Below are 11,514 nucleotides of genomic sequence, written 5' to 3' on the forward strand. Positions count from 1 at the left end.
GAGGGGGTAATTAATGTAAAATAAAGGGGGGGGAAGGAAAGGGTAAATAATGTAAAATAAAGGGGGAAGGAAAAAGGGGGGGGGGGATTTAGATACAATTTAATAGAAAAAAGAGGGGGGGAGGGGAAAATATTTAATGTGAAATAGGGGGGACAGGGGGGAGGGGGGGGATGGGGGGAAATTGAACAAATGAGGATGGAAGGCTTTAAACGTATGGTTAAGGAGAAATAAATTTACACAAGGGTGGTTGAAGAGGTTAAAAAAGAAATAATCTAAATGAAGGTAAGTAAAACATATGAAATGGGCTAAGGAGGGAAGGTGATAAACAAGAGAGTGGATCATAATTTAAATATCAATTATAGGTGACTGGAGTGAAAGGGGAAAAGGGCAAAGAGAAAAAAGAGAGATTAGTGAGGTAATGAAAAGTCCGTGAACTGGAGAGAGGGAAGGCGGGAGTTAAAGCAAAAAGTACAAAAGAGAGAGTGTGAGTATTAAAGCAAGGAGTGGACCTGTGAGTCCATCGAGGGCGTGAGGCAATGACGAAATCTGCACAAGGGTCGAGGCACAAGCCGCATACTTGCAACAGGTGGGTGCAGCGAGGCAGGTACAACGAGGAGCACAAGGGTGAGGTGGGGTGGATAGCCAAGGACCAGGGTGTCGCAGCCGAGGCGAAGACGTCAACACTCGCACGCAGGCAGGCAGCCTACCAGCAGGGAGAGAGCGCTTGGAGACCTGCAGGATAGCTAGGGTAGCGGGACAGCCGGGGGGGTGAGTGAGCAAGAGCAGGTGGGAGAAGAAGGTGGGTATTTAAAGGTTCATTAGGCTTAGTAGGAAAGCTTAGTTGGTAGAGGTAGTCATAGAGACGGGGCTAGATAGGGAGTCAGGGAGTCGAGAAGGGGAGACTCAGGGAGATGGGGAGTTTGGGAGGTGAGACGAACTAGGTAGTTAGATGGGTATGAGTAGTGGGGTGGGGGCGGGGAAGTAAATATGAAAAGATTTAGGAATACTTAGAAACGAAAATTAAGGAGAAAATAAGGACTAATCTAAGAATAATTTAGGAATAACTTAAAAAAAAATTAGCAAAAATAGTGAGAAGGTAGGAGATAATTTGGGAGAAATTAAAAATTAGGATAAAATTAAGAAAAAATAGGGTGAATTAAGAAATGGGTTTTCAAGGGATTCTAAAGGGAAGAAAAGAAATTAGTATGTTGAAGAGGAAAAAAGAGGATAGTAAGTGTGTGTGTGTGTGTGTGTGTGTGTGTGTGTGTACCCACCTTTGCACCAGTAGGATACAACACACTAGGTGAGACAATAGGTGATGGGGTCTTCTTTGTCAGGCTGCGAGCCTATGTAGTTGGATTCTATCTGCATCAATAAGAGTTGACTCTGTTGAGAGATCACACTCAACATCATGTGATCATATGTGCATAGCACTAACCCAATAGATAGATATAAAAGAAAGGGTTAGATGCCCTAACCCTAACCCTAACCCTAAATGGGTTTGTATATGTTCTACATTTTCAACTAAATCTAGTGTACAGTTAGTAATTTGTGGTGTGATCTCTAGTTGTGCCCTCTCTCCTCATCTCCACTCTGCTCCTCTCCCCTCTTCATATTTTGTCATGGTATTAGAGCATGATTCTGCCTTCCGCTGAGGCATTGCAATTCTTGTGAGAGTGAGATAGAGATCGATTGAGAGATTAAGAGATTGAGTGTTCCATTCACTTCCATTGAGTGAAAATAGAATCTCCCTTCATGTGATAGCAGAGAGGAGAGAGAGAGCAAAGGAGAGGGAGAGGAGAGAGAGAGGTGTAGGGAGATAGTGTCGCTGCCCCAAGTGAGAGAGAGAGAGAGAGAGAGAGAGAGAGAGAGAGCAAAGGAGAGGTATGAAAGAGATTGCCGCAAAAAGTAGTACGACCAAGGCGGTCAATCCAGCGGTAATCGAGGAAATTTCCACGGTAGAGGAAATCATCGTGGTGGACATTCTAGTCACAGTCATTTTGCAAATGAACAGGGAATATGTTTCTTGCAAACGAGGCAATGCAGAAGATTGATACAGTGTACCTAGACACTGATTTCAATACAAAAGAGGATTTCAGCTATCAAGTCGACCAAGCAGATCAAGATCCTTGGTACATCGACAGTGGTGCATCATCTCATACGACAAATCATCAGGAATGGTTCACAGAGATGAAACCATTAGAAGGTGAAAAGAATGTCATCTACACATCAGATAATACACCAAATCCAGTTCAAGGGACAAGCATTATCCCTATGAACAATTTCACTGGTACGAAATGATTGGTGAAAGATGTAGCAAGAACCTCTTGTCAGTAGGTCAAATGACGGAACACAACTACCGAGTCATCTTTGACTGAGGTGAATGCACTATCAGAGACAAATCCAGAAGATTTCAGCTAGTAGGAAAAGGTGTCAAGGAAGGACGCTTGTACAGAATGCTAGCTACAGTACCAGATTTGCATGCCATGTCAGCTCAACCGCAACAAATGCCATTATCCGCAGAATGGCACAAGAGATATGGTCATGTCAATTTCATGAGCTTGCTAGATCTCAGGAATCAGAATATGGCAATCGAGATTCCAAAGCTACAATTTCTGGGAAAAGTTTGTGAAGCATGCTGCTTCGGCAAACAAAAGCGAACAAACTTTAACGGATGCACCTCTCGAGCACGACGTATTCTTGATTTGATACATATAGATGTATGGGGTTATGCCCAGACCCGCAACATCAATGGTTCACTTTACTACTAGACTTTCATTGACCAATATAATAGATATTGTTGGGTCTACTTTTTGAAAGAGAAATCTAAAGTGTTTTTCAGATTTCAAGAATTCAAAGCCATGGTAGAAAACCATGCATACAAAAATACCAAAGTCATGAGATCAGATAGAGGAAGTGAATACATGTTTTCAACATTCATGAACTTTTGCAGAAGTCACGGCATTCGAAGACAATTCACTTGTGTAGATACTCCTCAGCAGAATGCAAGAGCTGAAAGGAAGAATGGTATGTTAGCAGGTAGTGCTAGAGCAATGCTTAGTGAGAAGCATCTTCTGAATCAATATTGGGCAGAAGCAATTGCCACTACAAACTATTTGCTTAATCGGCTTCCTACCGAACCGATATAGGGTATGACACCTTATGAAGCATTCATTGGACTCAAGCCACACATTGGGCATCTTCGCATATTTGGTTGCATAGCATATGCTCACATACATGATGATCATCACAGGAAATTGGATGTGAAGTCACGCAAATGCATCATGGTTGGCTACAGTGAACATACAAGTTGTATGATCCCATCAACCGCAAGGTCAATATCTAAAGAGATGTAATCTTTGATGAGGAATCATAATGGAAAACCTCAAATACATAGGAGATAGAAGCATCGACTTCACAATCATCTACAAAAAATGTTGATGAAGAAGAGCAATAATTGCCATAAACACATCGAGCTGAGCCACAGCAACTTTGCCGGTCTATTAGGGAAAGAAAACCTCCAACCAGATTGACATATGCTCAGAAAGGGAAAGCAATTCAGGTTGAAACCACCAACTATGCTCTTATGACTACCATCATGGCTACAAAAGGGCCAGTGTACTTCAAAGATGCAATAGACAAGCCAGAATGGCAAACTGCTATGAATGAAGAAATGGATGCTTTGTATAAGAATAATACTTGGAAATTATGTGACCTTCCACCAGGAAAGAAGGCCATAGCAAACAAATGGGTATACAAAGTGAAGTACAATCCAGATGTAAGTATTCAAAGATACAAAGCTAGACTAGTTGCAAAAGGATTTGGACAGCAATATGGTCAAGACTATGATGAGACTTATGTTCTAGTAGCAAAGGTGGATTCCATATGGTTCTTGATATCACTAGCGACACTCAGCAGATGGAATGTGTACTAGCTCGATGTCAAGAATGCATTTCTCAATGGTTATCTAGACGAGGAAGTCTACATGCAACAACCAACAGATTATGTTGAGCCAAGAAAAGAGAATAAGGTTTCTCGAGAAAAGTCTCTACGGCTTAAAGCAAGCACCCAGAAGTTGGTACAGTAGAATCGACAAGTATTTTGTTAATCTGGGATACATGAAGTCCACTGCAGATCATACTCTCTACTACAAAGATTAAGGGGAAGATGTTACTATTGCACTTTTGTATGTAGATGATCTAATTGTGACAGGAAGCAAGAACAGCTTCATCAGAAAGCTAAAACAAGACTTATCTACTGTAGAGTTCCACATGAAAGATCTTGGACTTATGCACTATTGTCTTGGATTTGAGTTCTGGAGAGATTCAAACAGCACCTTTATGAGTCAGCTCAAGTATGTTGACAGTCTCCTGAAGAAGTTTCATATGGCAGATTGCAAGATTGTAGCCACTCCCATGGAACAGAGTTTGAAACTTACTAAGGATTTAAAAAAACCTACAGTCAATGACAAGTACTACAGGTAGCTCATCAGATCTCTTTATATATCTAATTATCACACGGCCATATATTTGTTATGCAGTAAGCTCATTTGCATAGTTTATGGCAAATCCAAAATAGTCTCATTGGAATGCAGCCAAAAGAGTCTTGAGATACATCAAAGGTACAAGACAGTTTGGAATAGAATACAGAGGAAGTCATCCAAGGTTGCATGGATACTGTGATAGTGACTATGTTGGAGATCATGAGACCAGGAGATCAACACATGGATATCCATTTTTCCTTGGTCAAGGTGCTATATCATGGTTGTCAAACAAACAACCAACTGTTTGTTTGTCTTCGACTGAAGTTGAATATAGAGCACTCACTACAGGTGCATGCGAGGCTATGTGGCTTAGAAGACTATTGTCAGAAACAAATTACTTTGATGAGCCAAAGCCAACAACAATATCTACATCATGTGATCAAACGTGCATAGCACTAACCCAATAGAGTGCTATAGAGGAAAGGGTTAGATGTTCTAACCCTAAGCCTAAATGGGTTTGTATATATTCTATATTTTCAACTAAATCTAGTGTACAATTAGTCATTTGTGGTGTGCTCTCTAGCTGTGCCCTCTCTATGGAATGTAATGCTCAATCCTTCTTCGATTTCCCAGAATCATCATCTTGAGGGAGGGCCTACTTCATGATGTTGATCTTGAGGGGAGGTGTTGAGAGATGATGCTCAACATCATGTGATCATATGTGCATAGTACTAACCTAATAGAGTGCTATAAAGGAAAGGGTTAGATGCCCTAACCCTAACCCTAGATGGGTTTGTATATATTCTACATTTTCAACTAAATCTAGTGTACAGTTATTCATTTGTGGTATGCTCTCTAGCTGTGCCCTCTCTCCTCATCTCCACTCTTCTCCTCTCCCCTCTTCATATTTTGTCAGACTCTTATTTCTGCATTCTAGTCAAGGAGCAAGCTGAGCTTGCTAGTTTGTAGAGTCTAAAATAAGTCATCCTTTTTCATAGTGCGTTGTAAACTTGATTAAGGTGAGCTATTTGTAGAGTCTAAAGTAAGTAATCCTTTGTCGAAGCTCTTTGTAATAGCAGTAATAAACTTGATTAGAGGGAGCTGCTGTCTTAATAAGATGGTCATGGATGATGATGAAATCTTGCATGTGTGATTATGCAATGGAGCCAGTATCCAAGGAGTGATTTGTCTCCTCCTCAAAGCCATGCGATGAGGAGAATGTTTCCTATATAGGGAATGACTACGAGGTAGGAGAGGCAATGCCGCTTGAGGAACGAGAAAAGGATGATGAGGTGAGAGCCATTTGCGGAGGAAGATTACCTAGTGTGAAGTGAGGCTATATAGGTGCGAATGAAAGCACGTGTAAAATTGATGAAAGGGACGTTTGTACGCACCAACAGAGTTAGGAAGAATGAGGCTGATGAGTTTGTGATTTTCGATCCGCCATGGACTCCCCTGCCCACGACTCCATCACCCAAGCCGTCCTCCAAATCCTCCAGAATGCCGATCTCGAGAATATGACCGAATTCAAGGTCCGCTCCCTCGCTGCAGAAAAATTGGGTCGTGACCTCTCCTCGCCTGCCCACAAGAAGCTCGTCAGAATTATCGTTGAGGATTACCTCAGCTCTAGAGCCGAGACCGACGACACCGAAGCCGCTTCCGATGAAGAGCCTGCTGCCGCCGGTCGGGAAGCCGAAAAGGCAAAGCAGGAAGCGGATGTGGAGGTCGATGCTCAGACTAGCAGGTTTTCTTCTACGAAGCAGACGGTTTCGCGAGAGAGACGGGCAAACACAAGAGATGACGCTGATCAGTTTGTGTGCAAGGTGTGTGTGTGCGCGCCACTTTATGTCTGTGTGTTGTGTTGGAGAGAGAGAGAGAGAGAGAGAGAGAGAGAGAGAGATTTCACCAAAAAAATGTGCGTGTGTCTGTGAGAGAGAGAGAGAGAGAGAGAGAGAGAGAGAGAGAGAGTTTCTGGTTGGATGCTGATATTCCCCTTGAAAAACTGAAATTGCTGACATTTCCCGCAGCTTTCAAACAAAAGGAATGTTAGCATCCAGAAATTCAGAGGCAAGACGCTCGTTTCCATCCGTGAATACTATGAGAAGGACGGGGAATTGCTACCCAGTTCTAAAGGTGCGTTTGGTCAAATGTTTACCGAACATCCATGAAGGATCTACACTAGGGAAAACAGCCTGCTAAAGTGGGAGTTTTTGAATGCAGTTTTTAATAAAGATATCCACAAATCTAGCCCCATTCTGCTGCATTACGTGTTTTCTGGTTATAATATTTTAGACCAGATAGTGTTAAGAGAGAATCTTTACTTCAACGTTTTTATAAACATACTGGTGGTGAAGTTTCTATTTCTGAGGATCTCGTGTAAACAGTAGTAGTGCAATAAATTTTGTTTTTGCGATCGGAAGACAGATTGGAGTTGACGACTGCTCTTCCAGGTGACGATTGGCATTCTCTCGACTGCATGCTGGATAACCTATATCTTTAGCTTCAGATGAGAGTCTTTACACAGTAACACTGTTATGAGTTTAGAGTTTTGTCTGTGAAGAGGGCTCTGTTCCGTTCGGTGGTCCAGCATTATTGCATTCCTGCTTATGAATACATTTACTAAATAATACATAAGCTAGAAGAATTTGCCCATGTTCTAAACCGCTCATGATGGATGAGTCAGTAGGAATTTGCCTTTGGGGGCTTGCGAATCTGGTTAGATTTCTGCTCCGTTTGTGGGTGACTTGAACAAGCTGAACCAGCTGTCCCATCAGCCTAGAACTCAGTAGTAGCTTATTTTTTAACAAGTATAGATGCGCGAGTGACGAGCACATAACCAAGCCAATTCTTGTGGAAGTTGTCAAACTTCAAAAGTTGGCTGAGAGATTATCCTGTGGATTGCTTGGGAAAGTATTATTATGTGCTATCATCATGGTGCAAGATCTCTGTCCTGCCTTTAATGAAGATGCAAGAGTAAAACTTTGATGGCACTTCTCTTGTTGGTTGGGTTGCCATGAAAGACAGGTGGTTGAATTGAGATGGATTTTTTTATCAAGCTACCTTTTGAAGGGAGCACTTTAGAGTACATGTAAGCTTGTGCTGTCTTTTATTTACTACTGGGAGTTTTGGTATGATTCTCTGCTGTTTGTGCAGGCATAAGTCTCTCAGTTGATCAGTGGAAAGTTTTGAAAAGCAACGCCTCTGTCATTGAAAGTGCAATTTCGGAACTGCAGTGACTCTCTTTGCCATTGTGTCTCTCCATGTAAGATTTGAGGACAATGCCTGGTACAACTTTGAGCAAGTACTTCAACCAAAGTTACTCGGCAAGTGGTTAATGTACATACAAATCGGTAGCAAGCTACTCGGCAGCTACTCAGCAAGTGGTTAATGTACTTGTAAGCTCGGTGATTAGCTTTTAAAGTGATTGTATGGCTATAAGCAACCCTTTTTTCTCTTAAATTTTTTGGGGGTAAAAAAGAGAGGACGTTTGTCATACTTAAAGATTGAATCACGTCGAGATTGAATGTTTAAAAATCGACACATATGCAGCGAACTAGAGGTTTAACAATGAAGCAAAGGATCAATGTGATTGGCCATAGATATTTCGATGTTTTGCCAGCACTATCGGCAACTCTTTTCCTTTGTTCTTAATTGTGAGTGTGTCATTGGTGTGTATCATTTCCCCAACTGTGCACTACATTTGCCCCTTTCAACATGGCGTACTCAGCAGCATGGGGTATCTCTGCTTGCTTTCCAGCTTAACCACAATGAATGTCACCGTGAAGTAAGCTCCATTTACATCTCTTAGCATACCCTTTGGTATCACTGACCATTGATTCGCCAGATAAATCTTAAAGGGTGCATATGATGAAGATGAGAAGACACCAACTACAAGTCTAATGTCAGCACACATCCAAGCAAATGTGGTCACAAGGTCGCAAGGTAGCCAAAAGGATCAAAGGATCGAGAGGATCCGAAAGAACTAGGGATTTCTTCGAAAGAAGGAAACAAGACGGCAGCTCTAATAACCACTCGTTGAAATAGGAGCCCTTGGTAGAACTAAGAGAAGGGTAGGAATGTAGACATGCAATTAATTCAAGTGTAAAGAGCTAGAATGCAGTCAGCCAAAGCCAAGACAAGCAAGAAAGTGATGATGGAATGGAAGGCAATCCAATGGAGTAGAACAAAATCAATTCAGCTTGGGAGAATCCATAAATTCCATGCCACATGGTCGCTTAGGGCTATAGCTTGTAAACTAGGAATCAGTGATTTGTGTTACTGCTATCTTGTTGTCACGAGCATCCACACGACCGTGGCCATGCTAGCTAGTGCCAGCGTAGGCAGCCAAGTCAATGGCCACGTAGACGTCCGGACGTACAACCATTCAGGCAGCCCTGTGCAATCAGCAATCAGCAAACAGTCAACAGGCAGTCAGCACCATGTCATCACAGGTCAAAAAATGCAGAGTTGGCTTTTTGGTCAAAAGTCAACGAGTTCACTTTTTTATCAACGTTGACTTTTTGACCGACTCGGTCAACGGTGGGCGTTGACCAAGTTGGCCAGGCTGACCTATCAGCCTATAAAAGGGCAGCCTTTGGCCCTCATTCTTCATCCACTCCTCAGGCCTTCAAGCCTTCAGAGCAGCAAGAGTCAGGCCTCCCCGCAGCAGACCCGCAGGGTAGCCTCAGCCTCTTCAGGGATCTAGTGAGGATTCACATCCTCTAGGTAGTCTCGTCTTCTAGTTTTGCAGTGAGGGTTTCAGTCCCTCCATACAGTTGTATTCAGCCCTTTGGGCATTCATTATGCAGTTGTATCTATTTCCTCATCGGAGGTCCACTACACTGTCTCCCTCTGATTCTCTCACTCACATCCACAGCTCACTTTGTGTATTGAGTGCATCATCTTGCAGTTGCAGTTAGTATTGGGCAGGAGAGAGAGTGAGGATAGTCTATCTCCCGCTACACTTGTTGAGGTTATAAATTTGTTTTCAATGTGGCATGGACATGTAAAGAATAAAGGAGAGAGATAGGAGACTCAAGTTCAGCTTTCTTCACAACACACAAAAGAGAGAGGACACAAGGTTGGAGGGTGAAGCCTTTCTTCACTTTTGCACACGACAACAATACAATAGAAGAGGGAAATACCCTATATGTCAAACCCTAGAGTACGTGGTTCATATGTGAACCCAAACCAAAAACATACGTGGTAGTCTAACTACACCACGAGTACAACTAACATAGGCGGTGACATAAATGATGGTCATCCAGGAGATATATCGGGGGTAGAGCTTGATATCTCAACACTCCCCCTCAAGCTCAAATCCATCTCACGTACACCAAGCAAGCTCCTAAATCTGCGAAGCTTCTCGGTACCCAATGCCTTCGTAAAAATATCAGCCACCTGCTTCTCAGTGCTGACATAGACAAGGTCAATCTCACCAGCTAGAACCTTCTCTCTTACAAAGTGATAATGCACCTCAATGTGCTTCGTTCTAGCATGATAAACTGGGTTATTAGCAAGCATGATGCTGCTAATGTTGTCACAATGAATGACAACTGCTGCATGAATTAACTGTCCCATATCTGCAAGTAGCTTCCGTAACCAAGCTACCTCACATGCAGCCATTGCTGCACCCCTGTACTCAGCCTCTGTGCTCGACAAGGCAACTGTTGGCTGCTTCTTGCTGCTCCAACTGATGGCACCACTCCCAAGGGAAAACATAAAACCACTAGTAGATCTCCTGTCTGAGACACTACCAGCCCAGTCAGCATCTGTGTATCCATGTACCTGTAATGCACACCCAGCTTCATAAAACAGTCCATAATGCAATGTGGACTTCACATACCGCAGTATGCGCCTAGCCGCATCCAAATGTGGCTTCCTCGGTGCCTGCATAAACTGACTCACCAGCCCCACAGCATAGCTCAAATCTGGTCTGGTTATAGTCATGTAAATCAAGCTACCTACTATGCGCCTGTACATAGTAATATCTTCAAGAAGCTCACCTGTCTCTGCATTGAGCTTCACATTCTGCTCCAATGGAACAGAGATAGGCTTACAGCCTGTCATCCCATATTTGGACAGCATGTCCAAACCGTATTGCCTTTGCAACAGCCATATCCCACTCGGGGATCTAATAACCTTAATGCCCAAGAAGTAACGCAGCTCTCCCAAATCCTTCATCTCAAATTTCTGCTTCAACAGCAACTTCACTTCATTAATGTCTGCATCACTATCACCTGTAATAATCAAGTCATGAACATAGATGACTACAAGCACAATCCCTCTGTTTGTCCTTTTCACATAAAGTGAAAAATCTGAATTGGAAATCTGAAATCCAATAGTGACAAGATATTGCCCTATCTTGTCTGACCATGCCCTCGGCGCCTGTTTTAAGCCATACAAGGCTTTGCGCAACCTGCATACAAAATCGGGGTGTGAATTATCCTCATAACCTTCTGGCTGCATCATATAAACCTCTTCCTGCAAATCACCATGCAAGAAGGCATTTTTTACATCCATCTGATGCAAAGACCATCCCTTTGCAGCAGCCATAGCAATTACTGCTCTCACTGTTGCCATCCTTGCAACTGGGCTGAAAGTTTCCTCATAGTCAATTCCATATGTCTGCGTAAAACCTTTGGCAACCAATCTTGCCTTGTACCTGCTAACAGATCCATCAGCATTGTGCTTTACTTTGTAAACCCACTTGCAGCCAATAGCCTTCTTACCATGAGGCAAAGGCATCAAATCCCAAGTGTGGTTTGCATCCAAGGCAGCCATCTCTTCATCCATAGCTGCTTCCCAATTTTTATGCCCTGCTGCATCCTCAAAACATGTGGGCTCTGGCTCCTCTAGAACCTTGACCATATAAGCATAGTGATGTGCTGTATACCCATCATATCTCAGCCTGTCAACTGGATACTTAATACGAGTGGACCTCCGTACAACTGGATCAGTTGCAGGAGTCTTTAAATCATGCCTGCTTTTCCTTGCACCAGGTGTAACAACAGAAGGAATCCCAAGTTCCT

At 42.8% G+C, this 11,514-nt stretch overlaps 1 protein-coding gene across 1 annotated transcript; it reads left to right on the forward strand.

Moving 5' to 3' along the window:
- The first annotated feature begins 5,806 nt into the window (after positions 1–5,806).
- Positions 5,807–8,114, forward strand: LOC147901617 (RNA polymerase II transcriptional coactivator KELP-like). The gene is made up of 3 exons (XM_087375030.1): positions 5,807–6,306; positions 6,511–6,616; positions 7,637–8,114. The coding sequence occupies exons 1-3, from the start codon at positions 5,929–5,931 to the stop codon at positions 7,717–7,719; spliced, it is 567 nt and encodes a 188-aa protein (XP_087231156.1). The 5' UTR covers positions 5,807–5,928; the 3' UTR covers positions 7,720–8,114.
- Positions 8,115–11,514: the final 3,400 nt, after the last annotated feature.

Source organism: Dipteris shenzhenensis, chromosome 5, assembly GCF_047967505.1.
Source record: "Dipteris shenzhenensis isolate YYH24624 ecotype China chromosome 5, Dip_SZ_1.0, whole genome shotgun sequence".
NCBI classification, from domain to species: Eukaryota; Viridiplantae; Streptophyta; class Polypodiopsida; order Gleicheniales; family Dipteridaceae; genus Dipteris; species Dipteris shenzhenensis.

Excerpts from the sequence above, each read along its gene's own strand:
- LOC147901617 (XM_087375030.1), top strand. The coding sequence starts at position 5,929 with ATGGACTCCCCTGCCCACGACTCCATCACCCAAGCCGTCCTCCAAATC. Across the intron at positions 6,307-6,510 it reads CTGATCAGTTTGTGTGCAAG|CTTTCAAACAAAAGGAATGT; the intron begins GTGTGTGTGTGC and ends CATTTCCCGCAG. Across the intron at positions 6,617-7,636 it reads ATTGCTACCCAGTTCTAAAG|GCATAAGTCTCTCAGTTGAT; the intron begins GTGCGTTTGGTC and ends CTGTTTGTGCAG.